The following is a 21,895-nucleotide window of genomic DNA, read 5'->3' as shown; positions in this document are numbered from 1 at the left end:
AAGATGAAGAATTATCATTTACAGTTATAATCTTCTCCCATTATTGAAAACTCAATATACAACAGTAACTTTAACTCTTGGTTTATACCCAAACTTTTTATTTAACTGACCTAGAAGGTTGATTAAAATTCCATTTGATGCTATAATTTAAAAACAAGTGAGATGACACCTCTAAGCATACATACACATCCACTTTTTTGAGTCATTTGAAAGGATTATAGAAATAAATGAACTGCACAATAAACCAGTAGAAGTGAGAATTGGTCCCTGTGGGTGTGTGGGGATTGAGTATAAGTGAGGAAGTGATAAATTGGGAAAGGAGAACAGGATGCATCTCTCTTTAGGCCACAGAAAATAACATAGGAAACTGTTAAAGAGTGTAGGAAGGCTTTTCTCCCACTTCTTTCCTCCCACAGGAAATCACTAATACTTTCTGAGAAAAAGGATAAGTCGTCCAATTTTTACCCATTAGTAAAACAGCAATTTGTAGACTTAAGCATATTAGTGAGCACTGCCCTTTATAATAGCTCAAGAAAACTCCACTTACAAGGAAAACACTTGACAGTAATCCCTATTGTTTCTAGGGTAAACTCACCCTATTTCAAATGTAACTCCAAAACTGTGACTTTTAAAGAATAGCAAGCAGGTTAATACTGGAATTCTAAGACCTTGCTAAAAACACTTCAATGTAATGTAATCCTTCTCTAGAATTAATGAAGCAAAATGGGCAGAATAAAGAAATGTATGCTTTTGAGGCATCTAGGTGATGCAGTCAGTTAAACATTCGACTCTTGGTTTCAGCTCAGGTCATGATCTAAAGGTCGTGAGATCAAGCCCCGAGTCAGACTCCACACACAGCATGGAGTCTGCTTCAGATTCTCTCTCCTTCTCCCTCTGACCCTCCTGCTCCTGCTCTCTCTCTCTCAAATAAATATATAAATCTTTTAAAAAACTTTAAAAGAAATGTATGCTTTTAAGGAGCATTTTAAGTATGAGTACACAACATGCCAGACTTTTTGAGAACCTTTGGTAGAAGCAGCTGAGCAGAGCTACTTGGTGCCCCCATTTCCCTCCTTGTAACCTCCTCTGAATGTGATCACTAGGAGAAGTAGGTCCAACTCATAACAGATCCTGGTCTGGCATTGTTAATTCAGAGCAACACTTTTAAGAGGCCAGGTCAGTTTCCATGGAGGAAGAGGCTAGGACATCTTCCTTCCACACTTTACTGCCCCCATACAGGTCCTTACTCCTTGGGCTGTCCCCAGAATTAACCTAGAAGCCCAGCAATCAGAGCAGACAGACATAGATTTGATCTGGTAAAAATCCCCAGGCTAACTTCTCATCTCTAGAATTTAACCACTCACCAACTTACCTGTAAGTCATTTTCACTAGGTCGTGATGAAAAAAAATTTAGATCTCTAATACAATCACAACTTAGGGTTCCAAGAAGAAAATAATGGCATTGAAAGTCAAAAGGTATTTACAGAGCTTCTGATATCTTCTGCCTTTTAGTAATATGTGATGTTTTTCATAGTTCTATTTTTTATAATGACTCCAGAGAAATAGGTTTTGACTGTTTGACAAATTTGGAATTATTATACAATCTTTCATAATTATTTGGAGATTTCTTCCTACATTTAAAGACTTGAAAACTATAGAGAACTTACATTGTTGACTCCCGTGAAATAGCATATATTCAATACAATACCATCCTGAAATTTTGGGATGGGTGAGTGTTGGCTTACACGTATATGTTGTAACCTGAATGGAAATACCCCTACATGATTAAAAAGAATATCTGATTTCCATTGCCATTTGGCATGCAAGGCTCTGGAGGCTCTCTTTCCCCCTTTCTGTTTTAGGATTTTTATTCTCTATACACTTGCTAACTCAGCCTGCATTGCTTTCTTGACATGTAGGGGGTGGGGGTGGAGTGCAAGTCTTATCAGGTTAGCATTTTGACCTCTAGAAAACTAATATCACTATGCAACCTATCCATGTTTCTTCCCTGATAATTAAGATCCATATTTTTGGGATCCATGGAATCTCGATACCCCAGAAATGCCATGTAACACTAAATATTTCTGTGTCTTCTTTCCCACCCTTATGGGCTGAATTGTGTCCACACCCCCCTAAAAAAATTACTTTACAGAAGTAATTACATTAAAGTGAGGTCATTAGGATGGGCCCTAATCCAATATGACTGGTGTCTTTATAAGAGGAAATGTGGCCATAAACATGAATACAGAGGAAAGATGATGTGAAGAAACAGGAAGAAGATAACCATCCAAAAGCCACAGAGAGAGGCCTGGAACAGAAGCTTTCCTCAAGGCCCTCAGAAGGAAGCAATCCTGATCACACCTTATCTCAGACTTCTAGTCTCCAAAACTGTAAGAAAATAAATTTCTGTTGCTTAATCCACTCAGTCTGTGGTACTTTGTTATGGCAGCCCTAGGAAACTAATACACTTACCAAAGGAAGAAGAGTGCAGGAAGTTTTAAGATGCCAAAAGGACAGATTGTAAAACAGTAGGAAATGAGGAAGTTCATTAAGATGACAAGTGGGAGCCAACAGGTTACATAAGAGTACAACTGTTATGCACTCCCCATAAAGGAAAGGATTAATTTTAGGTCCTGCTGGACCATGCACAAGGTGTAAATTAAAGAAAATTATCTCTCCAATCCTAGGTTTAAAGAAAAAAAAAAAAAAACCATAGGCATTGAAATATATGAAGATACAAGGTAGCAAAAAGAAATCTGCCATATTGAAAGTATATTAGGGTATTGAGTTAAAATAAGTAGTCCTAACATTTGAATACATAAGACATATTACAAAGATACAAGTCTTTGAAGCGCACAGTGGCAATGCTAGGATTCCTTGAAAATGCTGAAAGAAGTCCCACTAATGGACTTACTAGAAAATGCTAGTAAATACAGGCCTTAGATAATTGTAGCACAGTGAATTGAGGCTAGTAAGAAATAGATTGCAATTAAATTTATAGAATCATTGATAATGGGTTTTTCCCAATGTAATTTTTTTAATATGTATAAATTTCCTTTTACTGAACACTGATACATAAATGGCAACTTGAAACAAGTCATTAATCAATTGTAGCCGTCTGTTTTCCCATTTGTAAAATGGAAAATATATGGGTTATAGCTACATAAATATCTGAGATACTCAGATCGAACTTACTGTCTTCCTGGAGAGGAGCCATGAGCGGTGGCACAAGCAAAGGGCATATAATATATAACACGTTAGTCTTGTTGCTCTGATCATTCTTACTCTGTTGTCCTGCTCACGTGGGTGAAGAAATGTACCATCTACTGTTTCATAAAAGAGAAAACATTTTTCTGTCTTTCCTGTCGTGGGGAAGTTTGAGTTATCTTAATCATACATGGTGCTCTTGTCTTAAGCAGCAACACTCACCTTGGTTTTCTATCCATGAGCCAGAATACTGGGTTGATTATTATCCTGCAAGCATAGTCTTTGCCAAGGTTTACCATTATTTTTCATTAGTTTCAATTCTGAAAGGAAGGAGACAGAGACTATATATGATGATGGATGGGGTTAAAGGCCCAAGGACTAAGATGATTGTATAAGGAGCTACTGCTGGGTGATATATGAACATATTGGAGTAATACATGCTAAAAGTGAGGGGGCAGCATGCAGCAGTTGGCAAGACAACAGGCAGCCTAAATTACATCATTCATTTAACAGGCCTAACATACGGTAGCTATTAGATCTCCAAAACAAATGCAAGACTAACCAACACTCTCATAGAAAAGAAGCTTCCATTCTTAATTTTTTTAATAAAAGGCCTCAGTCCAAGTTGCTGCCAATTCCAACATAATAATCATATATACTTCTAAATGAAATAATACAGACCTTGCCAAAAAATTAACAGTTTTACCTGATAACGTACATTTAAAAATGTGAAATGTTCTTGTTTTTGTCTCTTACACATTTTTTAAGGAGCTCTGTAGGAATTCAATGGGATAATTTAGTGGTTTTAAGCAGCAATTGAATCCTATAATATATAAATCAGCTCATAATTGTTTTCAGGATGAAAGATATAAATGCTCTATATTAAAGCTGGCCTTTGCTTAAAGCAAGTGAAACGTATCTTCGATTCTGTCACTTTCCAATTAATCTTATTTTGTGTTGCAAAAAACAGGAGAAAGCTCCAGTGATCCTTTGGGGACCTAATTTTGTCCTTGTTCTACATGGTTTTCAAATAGTTACCCTATTCAGGAAAAATACAGGAAAGTGTAAAAGACCAAGATACAACCACTACCCCTCTATTAATAATCATTGCAAATTTTTTTTATCATACTTAAGTAAAACCTTTGACCTGGATGCCAACTCTTCTGGTGAACTACTCTTAAAGTCTCAGGCCTTTTGTGAATACTCCAGAAGGGAAAGGGTCTAGGGCTGAAGGATGAATACGAAACAACTTTGCACTGGGGCGCCTGGGTGGCTCAGTCGGTTAAGCATCCAACTCTTGATTTCCACTCAGATCATGATCTCAAGGCCATGGGATCTTGCTCCGTGCTCAGCGGGGAGTCTGCTGGAGATTCTCTCTCTCTCTCATCCTCTCCCTCTACTCCTCTCCCGGCTCTCTCTCTCAAATAAATAAATAAATCTTAAAAAAACAAAAACAAAAAAACAACTTTGCACCAAAATTTGAACAGGGCCCCAAAAGTTAACTCATTCCTCATTGCCTGCTTCTGAATTCAGTGCTTTATCCATGTCATTCTCAGCATGACCCAAGGTGCAATCCGAACTTGTCCTTTGAATTTGATCCCATCCAGTTTAGCCCTTTGCTTCTTTAATCTGACTTCTCCCTCCCATCCCACCTTCCTTTTACCAATTGTCTAAGGCTTTACAACGCACCTTCTGGAATATCATTCTCCTGCCCAGAAATTTCCAACATTTTAAACTTTTTATTTTTTTTTTATTTTTATTTTTTAAAGATTTTATTTATTTATTTGAGACAGAGAGAATGAGAGACAGAGAGCATGAGAGGGAGGAGGGTCAGAGGGAGAAGCAGACTCCCTGCTGAGCAGGGAGCCTGATGTGGGACTCGATCCCGGGATTCTGGGATCATGACCTGAGCCGAAGGCAGTCGCTTAACCAACTGAGCCACCCAGGCGCCCCATTTTAAACTTTTTAAAGAATTCATTTCTCTTCCCAATATCCATTCACCTTTTTCGAGATGCATTCCCCCGATTTTCTTCTGGGAAACAACTTCCTCATTCTGTCTAAGTGCTTATAGCAAAGTTAACTCCAGCCCTGTCTCCAGAGGTAAGCCAGAATTAAAGCATAATCAAAGAATTATATTCTATCTCCCTCCTCTTAACATTTAAGGTGATGATGAGTTTAGGATGGGCACGTGAAACCAATCCAATCTAATGAGATCCAAGGAGATGTTTTAGAACTGCTGACAAAGACAAACTCTGTTCTATTGGGCAAAACCTGGGAAGATACAGACCTGGAGTAATGGTAGACATATTTCCAATACATGAAACCTAAGAATGAAGCCACAGTGAATGATCCAGAACCAAGAGATGGTGCAAGATCACTATGAGACCTCTGTTCTGCCATTTACTTCTTACATTACTATTTAATTGTCTCCGGAGTAGAATTGTATATCCCTTGAGATCAAGTTCCTAGATGTTCTTGGTACCTTCAGCTGCGTCTAATATAGTTCTATACTTGCCCTACCAAAAAGAAGGAATTATATAAATGTAATAATGTGTGTGTTATAATAAAAAATGTATACATCTTTGCCCCACATTCCCATTCACACCCCAAATGGAAACTAATCTGGGAAATGTAAAATGCTCTTCCCTCAATATACCTCTCATAGTGTGAGCATCTCACCACATTAAATGTGATTCTAGAATTTAAAGAAATTTCAAAACAACACTGTCCCTAAACACAAGGTACATTCATATGGAATGCAACTGAAGATTTAATAAATTTTAAAGCAGGGGTGCGCAGCTGGCTCAGTTGGTAGGGCATGCAACTCTTGATCTCAGGGTTGTGAGTTTGAGTCCCACAGTGGGCATAGAAATTAAGGGGAAAAAAAGGTTTAAGGTAATTTTCACTGTGAATGCTTAAGTTGATTTCATGACCAAACTGAATAATATGTCATTCTCCTATATGTGACAGGCTCATACAGACCCTGGTCATACTAAACTCAGAAGAGTAATTGATGTGATTTGAGGGTCTGTAGCAGGAGCTTGATACGAAATTTCTTGATATCACACTGTAGAAAAATTTGTCTACTTCTCAGCTTGAATTCTTTGTCTCCAGGAGACCATCACTGATTGTCAGGAGTCCATGGAAAGCGGGGCAGTAACCCCCAGAGAATCTGAAATATGAGAATGTGTAAACCTTTACATTATAAAACAGTTTCTTTTCCTTCTTAGAAAGCCCTATGCTTCTCCGAGCCTTATTACGGTTTTTGTCAAGGAGGGCTGATGAATAGGAACACAAAGACCTGAAAGTCCCAGTACCTGGTATCAGAGTGGGACCTCAGAGATGTATCAGGGTTTCAGACAGAGACCGACCTTGAGGGACATCTAGGCAGATGGGACACAGACAGCCTCACACAGATGCCTGGGTCCTAACACAGTATATAAACACAAAATACTCCTACCACTCCTCCAGCCTGGCAGAGAAGAAGCAGAGAGCGCTACCTGAGCAGAAGGGGCCATGCAGACTGCTCAATGTAAAGAATGGAGAGAATGTGGAGACCAGTGTGGACTGGCGACCATGGGAAAGGTGGGACAAGGTATGGTCCAGAGATCCCAGGGTAGGAAACTTCTGCTTCGAGACCCCTGGAGCATAGGAAAATTTATGAGAGGCTGTTCTGGTCCCCCCTTGCCAGCATTCCACATAGCCATTCCCCAAGGACTGCACTTAGGCACTGACGCTTGGAGTCCCTCTCCAACACCCCACTGGTTCCCCTTCTCACCCTCCAGCCTACAGGATTTCTGTAATCTTGAGGGAAGCCCTCCTCCTCCTACTCTTTCTAAACATTTTTTCCATACCCAAAATACTCTGAGTTCCCTAAGGACTTAGGGCTTGGAACACAATTCTGGAGAGGTGCTTTCTACACTCTCACTTCCCTTCCTGAGGTGATGAGCTCAGAGCTGACCATCTGCTCCAATAGAGAGAGGAAAGAAATGCCAAAGGAAATAAAATAATAAACCTCAAAGATACTATTCCACCATATTCTTTTCCTGAATTAAATATCTGTATCCCCGTAAATTTACTCTACCTGCAGGTGCTACTCCTTACCCTCACCAAATGTCATCTTCCAAACATGTACCTACCATAGGTGGAGACCTGGGCCCAAATCCCAGATGAGAAGTGCTATGCACAAAGCAGCCCCTAACCACAGGACTGATATTTTCTCCAGGTTCCCAAAGATGAGATAAATGAGAATCGACCCTGAGTGAGTTCTTCCCTTTAGAATGTTCCTTACCTGAGGGTACCCAGGAAATTCTCCCATCTCCCATCGATAATCCCTCAGCTGCCTGCCCCCCAAATTCACCCATCACTTCCACTGAACTGACAGGAGGCCTTGAGGGACTCATTTTACTGAAGAAGTAAAAGCTGTTGCTGACTTAAATAAGGCAGTAGGTGCGTGACCAGACTCCCCGACCTGAATCTCCACCATAACTTAATTCCTAAAACCTCTAAGGTCTCTGGGCTTCAGAGATCTGGTGAAAGAAGAGATACGGGGTTTACTGAGCCCAGACCCTTGAAGGTACAAAGTGGCTCTATTCTCCGGTCCTCTAAGTTTTCTGAGATGCTTTCTTCTTACCCTTGCAGAGCAGGGCCTTAGCTCCAGTATTAGTAGCTAAGGGTCTCATTTAAGGTAATGTCACCATTAAAATGTTCTTTTTTCCCTACAAACAAAACAAAATAGGGCTGTGCTTGTCCTTCACCAGAGTCTTAGAAACATCCACCTTCCGATGCAGAGCAGTGTCCTCTCAAAGCTTGTTAGAGTCCTTCCCCAAGACATGTCTGCCTGTGGCTCTGGCCACTGCATCAATCTTTAGCACAGTAACCGGACACCCCTTTGACAGAGCACCAGGATTCTTCTGCCCTGGAAGCTGCCTTAAAAACAGCGTAGGTCAGGGTATCCCAAAAGAGCTGCTATGATAAGTGTCCATCTGTGCCCTCTGCCAGGGCCTGAGCTGGTGCTGCTGGAATCACTCATTCCTCTCAAGTCCCCTGGCTAAAATCAGAGTCTGAGAAAGATGCCTTAAAAAGAATAGCTCAGGCACCAACCTTTTTAACTACCTTCTTGGTACTGACAGAACTCCGATCTATCCACTAACTTCATTAAGGTTAAAGTTTGTCCTCTTCCTTCTCCCCACCACCCTCAAGTTGCCCCAAAACTTCAAAGCATATTTGTAGAACTACCTATCGCCAATAAATTTCACTACCGTCCACTGGTTTTCCTGAAATCACTGTTGTCTTGAGCACCTACCTTGTCTCTGCATGGGATCACAAGTGTTGCCATGGCTTGACTGTAATTCTGGAGTGTGTCAGCAGTCTGCAGTTCAGAAATGTGCTGCATGAGGAATCACAGCAATTCTAGACAAGTCTCCATGGGTATCAGATACAAGTCTCAGCCCTCAAAGTAAGTGTGCCACCAACATACAATATTATTTTTCTATAATTCAGCCTAGCTTTTATTTTAAGCTCTATGTTACTGGAGAGGCAAAAATTTAATCTGTTGGTTTGGCATTCTTCCTTTCCCACTCCCCCTTTCCTGAGTTATAGCTAAGTCCCCAGGAATTCCACAGCCATTCCCTGGAGATTGCCCTGCTATTAGTCACCTACTGAGGCATCTGATGTCCTGTCTGGTTCTCTCTCATCATCATTAAGACCTCCCTCACTTCTGTCCACAGGGCAAGTCCAGTGACTTCCTCCTCTGCTTCCAAGCCCTGTTTCAGGGACCCAGGAAATTCTGTGAGGTCATTTGTATCTGGCATGTTGAAACACACCATGTAGCAGTTAGTGTTCTGGATCTAGATCCTTCTCCATGGTTTCTCCTGGAAAGCGGGGTAGAGAGCCCTACTCTCTTGGGTCTCACAAACCTAAGTGAGGTAGCAGATTCTCCAGAACATTTGGAATTAAGTCTCAGAAACACCGGTCATTCCCTACTAAGGGCTTGGTCTGAAAGATTATGTAGGGTGGGGGAGCCTGGGTGGCTCAGTTGTTTAAGCAACTGCCTTCGGCTCAGGTCATGGTCCCGGAGTCCTGGGATCGAGTCCCACATCGGGCTCCCGGCTCAGCAGGGAGCCTGCTTCTCCCTCTGACCCTCTCCCCTCTCATGCTGTTTCTCTCTCTCTCTCTCTCTCTCAAATAAATAAATAAAATCTTTAGAAAAAAAAAAAAAAGATTATGTAGGGTGGCCCTTTTCCACCCATGCCTGGAGAAGTAAAGAAAGCTTGGGTGGAAAAAGAATGAAGCAGGCCCCATAGCAGAGCATAGAAATAAGAAATAAAAAAAGGAGCCAGAAAATTGCTACCTTGGATCCTAATGGTTTTTTGGTCATAGTCTAGTTCCTCATGAGGCCAGAATGAATCCTAGCTTTTAGATGCTTTAATATAAACTTTGATCTTTCCAAAAAAATTTAATGTGAGAAGGTATCTGTTAAAATGAATTCACATCTTACTTCAGGCTTGATTTTAAAATCAGTAGGTTTTGGGGCACCTGGGTGGCTCAGTTGGTTAAGTGACTGCCTTCGGCTCAGGTCATGATCCTGGAGTCCCGGGATCGAGTCCCGCGTCGGGCTTCCTGCTCAGCGGGGAGTCTGCTTCTCCCTCTGACCCTCCCCCGTCTTGTGCTCTCTCTCTCTCTCTCTCATTCTCTCTCTCAAATAAATAAATAAAATCTTTAAAAAAAAATCAGTAGGTTTTAAAAATCACATATAGTAAAACTATTTTAAAATATATTGCTTAAAAATACAGTATGCATTTTTTTTTACAACTGCAAATTGATTTTATTGGCTGCCCTAATTTATCACTTGTAAGTATTTCACCACTGACTTCAATTAATTCTTCAGTTTCTTCTTCAAGAATGTGGGTAACTCTATCACCACTGACTTACCTGGTCACCTGAACAAAAAATTTCTTTCCATTGTCAATGATAATAATTTTAAAATTAAATCATTCATACATTATTTCCATAAGTTTTGACCAACCTACACTGACTTGACTATTTCAATTCTCTGTATTATTTAAACTCTCTCTTTCAATCTCTCTCTTGCTTTCACAATTCATTTGGAGAAATTTTGAAGTTGAGTAAGTTAATTATGCATATGATGAAATCCTGTTATACTTGCAAACAAGCAAATGACATTGGAGATCACCTACTTTTAAGACAACTTCTATTCATTCTGCCAATAACTAACGCCCAGAGAGCAAGTGTTCATAGTCATTTCAAAAGTATGGAGTGATGATTTAGAACATAAACTCTGGAATTAGCTACCAGGGTTAAATCCTGGCTGCACTACCTACTAGCTATTGCCCTTGGGCAAGTTCCTTAATCTCTCTGGCCTCAATCTTTTCCTCTGTAAAATGAGTATAATTATAATAGTATCTACCTCACTGAGGTGTTGTGATTAAACATGAGAGTATAAGAGAAGGGCTTTGAGCATAGTGAATGTTCAATATAGGGGCACCTGGCTGGCTCAGTTGGTAGAGCATGCAACTCTTGATCTTGGGGTCATGAGTTTAAGCCCCATGTTGGGCCTAGAGCTTACTTAAAAAAAATTCTTTTTAAGTGAATGTTCAATATACGTTATCTATTGGTTTTTATTAGTCCAAAGACATGAGCCAATTAGTAGCAAAGCTAAAACAAAAACTGAGCTTTCCAAATATTTGGCTGGTGCTCTCCCCTGTGCGAGGTTCCCTCCTGGCCAATAGTAATAAGTCAATATATGCTAATTAGTTGAGTGCAGAGGTGTCCACAGAGCAAAACTACACATGTGTGGGAATTTCAGTGACAATAATCATGAGTCAAGTGGGTCCTTGCTAAAATAATGACTTACTTAGGAAAATACTCATAATATATTTCTAAATATTCCACAAATTTGATAACAATGATGTTAAAAATATATATACATAAATATGTATAAGAATAATGTGGAGGGGCTCCTGGCTGGCTTAATTGGTAGAGCCTGAGACTCTTGATCTCAGGGTTGTGAGTTCAAGCCCCATGTTGGGTATACAGATTACTTAAAAATTTTTTAAAAATTAAATTTTAATTTAAAAAAAAGAATACTGTGGAAATTTTATGTATCAAAATGTTAACACTACAGTATATAACTCGGAGTGTTTTTTGTTATTTTCCTTTGGGGTTTTATTCACTTTCAAGTGTTCTGCAGGGAGCATGAGTTATTTTTTTTTTACTAGAAGAAACAAACAAATGATTTCATTTAAAGGTGGATGAACCTAATTTAAAGATGAGTTGAGTAAAAATGGAAGACTTATTCATAGTATCCTTTGTCATTGATTCTTCATAATTCCTCAGCTTCATAATGCAATTTTTATGGAATTCAAGGTGAAAACTCAAGATTATGAGAGTAATTACATTTAGCTTCAATTACAATTACTAATCGTTCCACTTCTGCTCACATAACACCTGGCGGAAGTGATGCTCAGGTGGCTGGCCTAAACAGCCCAAAAGTGCAGCACAGGCGCTAAGTAAGAAAAAAAATGTTTTCCAAAAATCCATAGACCACAGGCTGGGGTCAGAAATACCACATTTGGCTTGAAGTTACATGTCATATACTCCTAAATGAATAAGTAAATAAATGTACAAATGAATAATAATAGTTAGACACCATATAGTATGTGACACCTTGTCAAAAGTTACTGCAAGCAAAACATTTAATCCAACAGTGGTTTTGCTTTTCAAAGCTTCCCTCTTCTCTTCCTCTGTTCATTCTAATTGAAGTGAGTGAATGAATATAACAGTGGGATACTGAGTGTGGTCGCCCCAGTGATTACCACCTCTTCCTCTTCAGAATGGCTTTCTATAACCATCATCCCTGCCTTGAGCGTGGGCTGGACTAGTGAATCACTTGGTTTTTTTGTTTTGGTTTGGGTTTTTTGTTTGTTTGTTTTTAAGATTTACTTATTTATTTAGAGACAGAGTGAGAGAGAGTGAGCATGCATGTGTGGGGGGAAGGGGCAGGGAGAGGGAGAGAGAAGAGAATCTCAAGCAGACTCCATGCTGAGCATGGAGCCCAACATGGGGCTTGATCTCACAACCACAAGATCATGACCTGAGCCAAAATCAGGAGTCAGAGGCTCAACTGACTGAGCCACCCAGGCACCCTAGTGAATCATATACATTATGGCAAAAGTGATATAAGGTCACTTGCAAGATTAGGTTAAAAAAGACTGTAATTTCCATCTTGGGCACCTCTGAGGGAAGCCAGCTGCCATGTTATGAGCTGTTCTACGACTGTTCCTGTCCTACCTGGCAAGGAACTGATGTCTCTATCCAACAGCCAACAAGGACCTGAGGGCTACCAACAACCATGTGTGTGAACCTGGGGAAGCAGATCCTCCCCAGTAAAGGCTTGAGAGGATTACGGCTCCACCTGACAACTCGACTGCAGCCTTGTGAGGGAGCGGAAGCACCCAGTTAAGCTACATTCAGATTCCTGACCCACGGAAACTGTTGAGGTAATGTTTGTTGTTTTAAGCCCCTAAGTTTTGGTGTAATTTTTTATGGAACAATAGATAGCTAATAGGCTGAAGAACAAAAGAAAGCTTAAACTAATACCATACAATGTAATAAGTTAATAATAATAATAAAATAATAATAGGCATAAAAACTAGGACAATTTGGGCAACAAAATAAATAATGTATGAGATCATAATGCAGAATTGAGTTATAATATATACATACATTGATACCGATATAAATAAATTATTGAAGAAAGGGAGGAAGGAAGACTTTGTCTTAGAGAAAATTCCTAAATAGTACATACTAGCTTCCCCCATCACAAGGAGGTGTAGCTTAATCTCCTACCTCCTTGAGTGTGGACTGAACTTAAAGACTTCTTTCCAAAGAATATAGTATGGAAAGGGGAAATAGTGACTTTACAATGGAGAAACCTAGAAAACTCCATTTTATCTAAGTGATCAAGACTAACATCAGCAGGGATAAATCATGTGGGTATATATACATATATATATATACACACCCTTTACCCTTTATGGTGAGTGGGCACTGCACCTCTGTGTATTCTTCCCCAGAACTCATAACCCAATCTAATCATGAGAAAAACAGCAAACAAACTCACAGTAGGGGATATTCTACAAAATACCTAACCGGTACTGCTGAAGACCATCAAGGTCATGAAAAATAAGGAAAGACTGGGAAACGGTCATGAACCAGAGGAGACCATGGAGATGTGACAACTAATGCAATGTAGTGTCCTGGATTGGATCCTAGAACAGAAAGGACACATCAGAAAAAAACCCAAGTCTTCTTCTCTTCTCCCTGTGTGTCTCTCCTCTGTGTATCTTTTATAAGGACACTTGTTATTAGATTTAAGACCAATCAGATAATCCAGAATAATCTCATCTTGAAATCCTTAATTTAATTATATCAGCAAAGACTCTTTTTCCAAATAAGGTCACATTTACAGATTCCAGGAGTTAGGATGCGGACATATATTTTGGGAGGCCACCGTTCAACATGCTACAGATGTTAACATTAAGGGAAGATGAGTGAAATGTAAATAGGAACTTGCTATATTGCCTTTGCAAATTTTCTGAACATGTAAAATTATTCCAGAATAAAGCATATTTAAAAAAGTACTTAACACTTAAGCAAAGCTGGCTTATTTTTTTAAGATTTTATTTATTCATTGAGAGAGAGCGTGCACGCAAGTCAGGCGAGGGGAGAGGCAGAGGGAGAGAGAGAATCCTAAGCAGACGCCACACTGAGTGTGGAGCCCGATGCGGGGCTCAATCCCATGACCCCGGGATCATGACCTGAGCTGAAATCAAGGGTCAGACGCTCAAATGACTGAGCCACCCAGACACCCTCAGCAAAGTTGGCTTATGACATAAAAATTCATAGACTGAAACAGTAAAAAGAGGTATCCAGAAACAGACATCACTTTGAGGACAGTAACAGTGGTGGCAGCTCTTACCTATAAATAACACTTAGATTCATAGCAATACTTTAGAAGACACTTGGATTATATTTTGTTTTTGTAAGCATTGTCTAAGTTACCAGAGATGAAAAACCGTCCTGATCTTTCAAATATCTTCAACCAGAACTTTAAAGTGAAGACTGTGAAATTGCTTTCATGTTTGGTTACTTTTCCCACCCTTTTTAATTACAGATTTAGAAGAAGGGGATCAATCACTGCAAATATACATCTATTATTTGCAGATTCAACAACTCTTTGATTTTCTTTGAGTACTTGTCACATCACAGTAAAATTCCAAACTCTACAAAATCTGCTCTAGTTTATTCAGTGCTTTGAACAAATGCAAGATAAGCAGTTCCAATGGCTGATCCTTCTTCTGTATTTATCAACAAAGGCATTCCTACAGCTCAAACCTGTGATTTAAAAGCTTAAAATTATTATGTGGAGATGCCCTACCCAAACTTTTTTTCTTTTTTTTTTGTCTCCTTTCTGAGATACATTCCTATCTAAGGATGTTGACCTATTTCCTTTTAAGTTTTTTGGGTTATTTTCCTTAATATTATAAAATAGGATCTATTGTTTCAAATGGTTCATGTTGAAAAATGATTTCAAGTTTATATAGAATTCTCACTCTTGTGGTTAGAACTCTGCACATTTTTGGTACAGGGGAAAGAGTCTGCAGTCACATGACAGTCAGATATGTACAAAATCCCACAGACATGGAACACAGGAATGTCAGGTGCCACAGCCCTGGGATCCAGTCCTGACTGCAGACCAAACTTCTCTAACTTAGGCAGAATGACCACCTTCTCTTCCAAGGTCATCCAGGGCCAGATGGAGATGAACAGGAAAGAGAAATTGATTCTCCATTCCAAGTTTCTCGGTGCTTCTGAACACAGAACATGCAAACCCTCTTAAAACAAATCACTTAAAGGGGCACCTGGGTGGCTCAGTCTGTTAAGCATCTGCCTTCGGCTCAGGTCATGATCCTGGGGTCCTGGGATAGAGCCCCACATCAGGCTCCCTGCTCAGCAGGGAGTCCGCTTCTCCCTCTCTCTCTGGCCCTCGCACCCCCACTCATGCTCTCTCTCTCTCAAATAAATAAAATCTTTATAAAAAAATCACTTAGGAAGCTCATCAGGGATAGTGCAATCCCTGGGTTTTTCCCTCTGAGGAAAAAGAACACACACAGTTCTTCTCATACCCTGCCTTTTCCTTATCACCAGATTCTAAAATCAGAACCTATTCTGCTGTTTTAAGTGACATATTTACCAATGTGTTGAAAAGAAGATGAAGATATAAGATATATGATGTTTAAAAACTATACATACCACTCTTTTCCCTAATAGCCAGCTTATAAATCATAAAACCATCTGCTTTGCCAATCCATAGATGTCCTCCTACTTGTCCTCCTTTACCTTTTCCTGTCTCATTTGAACCATCTGAACACTCCCTTTCCTCATGCCTATATCCCAAATGTAAGTTCTAGTTGTCCTACCTCAAACCAAATGATCTCTGAGAAGCTCCCAAGTGCTCAGTTCTACTTGCCTGGTGCCTGGTGTTACCTTTTTTTTTTTTTTTTTAGAGAAAAAGCATGCATGCCTGAGGTGGGGACAGGATGGGGGGGAAGGGGGTGGGGGGGAGGAGCAGAGGGAGAAGGAGACAGAATCTTAAGCAGACGCCCCACTGATCCAGGAGCTCCAACCCATGACCCTGAGATCATGACCTGAGCGGAAATCAAGAGTCAGATGCTTAACCGACTGAGCCACCCAGGCGCCCCAACCTAGTGTTACCTTCTGAGAGAAGTCCTTGCTTCAACTGCAGAAAGAAAGTTCCTGGCAGTTATCTCCTTTCATTTCCCACCATCTGTTTCTGTCTATGCTCTTCCGAACTTCCTTGCTTCACAGCCATCATGCATTTTAATCATTGAATTTCATGAGACAAAGTTGCCTATGTGACCACCCCCTCCCACCAACACTCTTAGGACTGTTCTAAAGGAACAATTAAATAACACCCAGACTTTTAAGTGAGCCATGCAAGGAGGGTTTAAGCTAAACTATTTTGGGAGTGTGGGGCATCTGAATTTCGCATGCAGTCCCAGGCTCTGTGTACATGGTCTCTTTTCCTCATATTCTATCCTGTTGAGGATCCTTGGACAGGGCTGTCTCTGGACTATTCATGTCGCCTTTCACACTAAGCTATAAGATTCCTCAACTTAAATGGTAGCTACTGCCACTACTACCCTCCCTAGAATCCTACAGGATTGGAGTCCACCGTCCCTTTCTTCCATTTGTTGACAGCCTTCTTCCCATTTTACAGATCTCACCATCTTCCAGCTTCCCATTTGCCTGAACTCATTGTTTCCTCACTACAACTAAGTATTATTTAAGAATTTACTAGATACTACAAGTTATTTTATCTATTCTCCCAAAATAACATCTGGTATTTCAAAGCATAGCCATGATGCAAGATGAAAATATGAACTTCCTTTTATTGTGGGTATAAATATGAATGAAAATGCTTGTAAGTGTGGCTCAAGAATAACCTTGAAAGGTTATTCACAGGACGTCCATACCTTTGTTATAATAAAGAAACTCTTCCTAATAACTGAAACGTCATTCAAAAGTGATCTAAGAATAGGACTTCAGAAACTAAATTGTGACAACAGGACTACATAGATCAATCAGCAAGAAGAGAGAAATGCTGAAAGAGTGAGATTTTCAGTCTGAAGATTAAGGCTCAAATCCTCTCTCTGCTATTTACTAGCCATGTGACCTTGAGTAAATTAACTTTTGAAGTATATGCACCTCACACCTTTTTTAGAAAATTAGTTGTGCTCCCATTTTTTCATGCCTCCTTATATCCATTCCCTTTGACTTTCAGTTCCTCCCATTAAAAATGGAGATTAGGGACGCCTGGGTGGCTCAATAGGTTAAGCATCTGCCTTTGGCTCAGGTCATGATCCCAGGGTCCTGGCATCAAGCCCCATGTCAGGCTCCTTGTTCAGTGCGGAGCCTGCTTCTCCCTCTGCCTGCCGCTCCCCCTGCTTGTGTTCTCTCTCTCTCTGATAAATAAATAAAATCCTTAAAAATAAAATAAATAAATAAAAGTAGAGACTATTTCCTCATTTCCTGAATGAGGGCTGGCCTTGTATTTTGGTCCATAGGATGCAGAAGAAGTTGCAAAATGCTGGTGCTTAGCCTGAGCCTGAGAGGACTTCATGCCTTCACTCACTCTTCTGGAACCCTGCAACATCCACGCTCACAAGCCCAGGCTAGTCTGCTGGAGACACAGTGTCCAGTCACTGTGGGGCCCAGCTGAGAAAAACCACCAAACTCCAGACCTATGAGTAAGTCATCCCAAACTAGTCAGTCCCCAGAAATCTGCCAACTTATTATGGACACATGAGCAAGCCCATTTAAGATCAGCTGAGCCTGGTCTAGACCAGAAGAATAACCCAACCAAGCCAAAGACTTGGGTTAAATAAATTCTTATTGTTTCAAGCCACTAAATTTTGGGACAGTTACCCAGTAATAGCTAACTGATAACATATACTACATAGGTTGTTGTGGAGATTAACTGAAAATAAAACGAAGGGGTGCCTGGGTGGCTCAGTCGGTTAAGCATCTGCCTTCGACTCAGGTCATGATCCCAGGGTCCTGGGATTGAGTCCCACCCTGCTCAGTGGGGAGTCTGCCTCTCCATCTCCCTCTGCGCCTCCCCCCTGTTGGTGCTCTCTCTCACTCTCTCTCAAATGAATAAATAATCTTAAAGAAAAGAAACAGAACACAGAATGTACTTATGGCCATGCTTAGCACCTGGTAGATGTTTGATAAATTGCAGTTATTTTTATTATCATACCAAAATCATCTGTATTTTTAGGCTTATGAAGTAATATTTCATAAGAGGGTGTTTTCTAATATTTCTGTTCGAAGTCTGTATTAGTCAGGATATGACAGAAAACCAAATCAACTAATAGGACATGAAAAAGGAGTGGTTTATTAGAGCTAACATCAGACAGACCTAGAGCCAGACCTCAAACAACACAACCATTTCCCTCCTCTCTTTGTCTCTCTTGGAGCAGGCCTCATTCTGACAATTGCAGGAGGCTTGCTCCATAGGATGATAAAATTAGCCATCCTCAGCTACTCTTCCAGTTCTAGGAACACAGAAGCAAAAGCAGGTTTTCCTATTGCCTCCACTATAAGAAAGTTCCAGACAAGGGCTCTCACCGGCCCTGCTTGGCTCATGCATCACATCTGAACCACTCACAATGGCCAGATGGATGGGGCTCTCTGACCCTATTAGGTCCTACGCTGATCCTTGTGTAAAGAAAGGCAGTAGAGGGGCGCCTGGGTGGCTCAGTCAGTTAAGCGTCTGCCTTCGGCTCAGGTCATGATCCCAGGGTCCTGGGATCGAGCCCCGCATCGGGCTCCCTGCTCGGCAGGAAGCCTGCTTCTCCCTCTCCCACTCCCCCTGCGTGTGTTCCCTCTCTCGCTGTGTCTCTCTCTGTCAAGTAAATAAGTGGAATCTTGAAAGAAAGAAAAGAAAGCAAGCAAGAAAGGCAGTAGAGACGGCACTAAAAGAGTAGGAAAGAAGAGGGAATGTGCTGGGTTGCAAAAATAATACTACCAGAAGCCTGGAATAAGATGTGCTGTTGCCACCGTCGAATTCATTACATGTGCAATTGCCCCTCATCACCACTGGCCTAGATCTTTAGACTTGGTCTATAGTCCAGTAAGGCAGAAAATAAACTGCCCTCAGAAACTGAACTCAGGGCTCTTTGTTTATTTCTCTCTCTGTAATTATACTCCCTATAATCCTCTTAACCACCATGATACGGAGCAGTTCCTGGATCACAAGGGAAATTAAACCAACGTACATGTATTTTAAAGGAAGGGCACTTTATTACACCTGACTTTCCATTCTCTTACCAACATACAAATATTCTCATTGCATTCTAACAGGGTTTTTGGTGTTCTGGATGCTGAGGTTTTAGAGGCTTGAGCTGCCACGGCTGAATGTATACCTAAGCTTTAGAGAGGATGTCTCTTGTGAGCTGAACCATAGGGTTGTGGAGATAGAAGAAAACTTAGAGATCATTTACACCTAAATTGGGCGCAAATAGCAAAGACACCTCAAATTACAGGCTTCGGAGCCACGGCGCCCCAGTTGTTGGACTGCTGTCCTGGCTCAGCATACAGCAGAGATGCTGCTGTGTATAAATACACAATACACGTGTAGTGCTCAACTTGGACCCTTCATTCAGGACCAGTGCGAAGACTGAAGGTCTTACAAAATTTAAAACTAATAAATACACAATCTAGTATAATTTGTAACAAAATGTTGCTCAATTGCTCAAGAGATCAATCCAGAAATGAGGGATTCCAGAAAGAACTGAACAGATTAAGATATATGCTGCCTTCTCGTTTTGTCTATTTTACGATGCTCTAATCAATGTCCCCTTGTCATTGGGACTGAAAAGCACACCTTACTGCATAATTTTAAATAACTAAACTAGTTAAAGCAATGATTTGGTTGTGCCAACCCTTTCCAGGGCATGTCAGAGACTCCGACAGGAATTTACAGATAATTACATTACCTTACAGAGCAGTGGTGTTATAAGGAGACTTAAAATTCAAGGACAAACTAAGTCTATTTTTTGTTGCATACATGAGTAAGAATATGCAGAACTATTTCATGAATTCCAAGAGGTCTGAGCAATTCTTTAATATTTAATTGTATTTAATTGACATTCCTTTTACCTCCTGCAATTTAGTTTGCCTGTGACCTTTCAGCTATAAAATATAAAAACCACATGTAGACTGAATCAGCAGAATTAATATGGGTAAGACTCTTAAGATATATGTGCTCCAAATGCCATCTCTTACTAAAGCTTATCTATATAAAGTTTAGCAGAGGAAAACTACTGGAGAAACACAGAAGATAACCTTAACACTGTATTTAGGCACAAAACACAATCAGTATGCCAATAGAAAATGCAATTCAGTTAATGAAATCTTTTCTGAAAAAAGCTCTGGGTATAAATAAATATATATAAATACTAAATATATCTATATAGAGATATATTTATAAATATCAAATGTATCTATATATGTATATATTTATAAATATTAAATGTATCTATACATGTATCTATCTCTATATATATCTATGTCATAGATACATTTAGTATTTATAAATACATTATAAATATATTTATATATAAAACTATATATAAATATATAATATTTATATATATATGACATATATCACATATCTTGCCTGTGAAGGAAAATGGAAACAGAATTACACGGCTAAAAGGAAGCAGGAGAACTTCTACAGGTGAAGACAGTTGGGACCCAAAGAGGTAGGGTAACTTGCTATGGACACTGCTATTTGGTGACAAAATCACATCTAGAATCCATTCACGGCTCTGGCATTTCCACAATCTACCTATTTATTAGGTTGGTCTGCACAGGATGCAAGCAGAAAGCAGCTTTATTCTTTTTTCCACTGTCTCTTCAAACCTGCTTTCTGGACTCCTTTTCTAAATGCTTGAATGGAAAGTCCCATAGCTCTCTCTGTCCCTTTAAGTTGCAAGAATAATCTTACTTGAGTATTTTGAAAGTCTCTTGCTTACTGTTAAAATTCCAAAATCTTATTGAATTTAAATTGGCTTCCCCGAGCTATCTTGCTAAGATGCAGGCCTGTGGGGCTAGGTTCTTCTTTCTTGCTTTACCTCTGCCCGTGATCACACAGCAAAAAAGCAGCAGAGCCTGAATTTGAACCTAGATAGTCTGGCTTTAGTAAATTCTTTTAAACTCTTCTCCTCCTTGGCCTCCTGTCACTGCCTGTTAATAGTCTCCCCCACCAGCCCCTGATTGCTGACAATCCACCCCTCCAGCCAACCCTGTTGGGCAAGGTCCCCTTAGAAATAACCCCACTTCTGGACTAGGGAAACACACACCTTTGCCACGCCCCTTCTGTGGTAGCGAAGACTGTTCCCACCAAAGCCCTCTCTCCCTCTCTCTCTGTCTCTTTCGAGCCACTGCCAGGCATGGGTAACTTCAGCCACAGTCTCTCTTAGTGGGCGTCACTGTCCTAGAGTCTCTCCAATTCTCTCCAATTCCAGGGCATCCATGTCAAATTCTCCCAGCAGTTCCCCATGAGTGGATGGGTATATTGCAGCACACCAATGACTCTCTCAATCTTCATCACCAACTCTTCAACTCCAGCCCCAGAGATGAGCAATGGGCAGAACTGGTTACCCAATCATTTGACATGACCTGCTTAGGTAATCTCTTTAGAATTTGGAAGTACTTGGCACCTATTGTGTTTATATTGGCACTGGGGCTTTGACCATATCGCTGAGACAACAGGAATAAAAGTCACATTTTAAATCCTGATACTGCCAGGGTGCCTGGGTGGCTCAGTCGTTAAGTGTCTGCCTTCGGCTCAGGTCATGATCCCAGGGTCCCAGGATCGAGCCCCACGTTGGGCTCCCTGCTCCGCGGGAAGCCTGCTTCTCCCTCTCCCACTCCCCTGCTTGTGTTCCCTCTCTCACTGTGTTTCTCTCTGTCAAATAAATAAATAAAATCTTAAAAAATAAATAAATAAATCTTGATACTGCCTCTGCTAGCTAAAGACACTGAAAAGGAAGAAAAAAAGTATATTAGGATT

General features: G+C 40.4%; 1 protein-coding gene across 8 annotated transcripts in view; it reads right to left on the bottom strand.

Annotated features, from left to right (window-relative positions):
* The window catches only part of LOC145722625 (uncharacterized), a 145,486-nt gene that overhangs the window by 106,374 nt on the left and 17,217 nt on the right, over positions 1-21,895 (bottom strand). For 3 of the 8 annotated variants that reach the window (XR_014147016.1, XR_014147012.1, XM_081826465.1), the window contains exon 3: positions 3,430-3,527. The exons of the other annotated variants lie outside the window; for them this stretch is intronic. Coding sequence is in view for 1 of the 3 variants with exons in the window: in XM_081826465.1 (XP_081682591.1) it covers positions 3,430-3,506 (77 nt within the window). In the remaining 2 variants the exon portion in view is untranslated. The remainder of the gene's footprint in view (positions 1-3,429; positions 3,528-21,895) is intronic. 8 annotated transcript variants of the gene reach the window in all.

The sequence above is a fragment of the Leptonychotes weddellii genome, chromosome 7 (assembly GCF_054177405.1).
Source record: "Leptonychotes weddellii isolate Sample4059 chromosome 7, ASM5417740v2, whole genome shotgun sequence".
NCBI classification, from domain to species: domain Eukaryota; kingdom Metazoa; phylum Chordata; class Mammalia; order Carnivora; family Phocidae; genus Leptonychotes; species Leptonychotes weddellii.
Note: the sequence above shows the minus strand (reverse complement) of the source record. Positions and strands in the feature narration are given on the sequence as shown.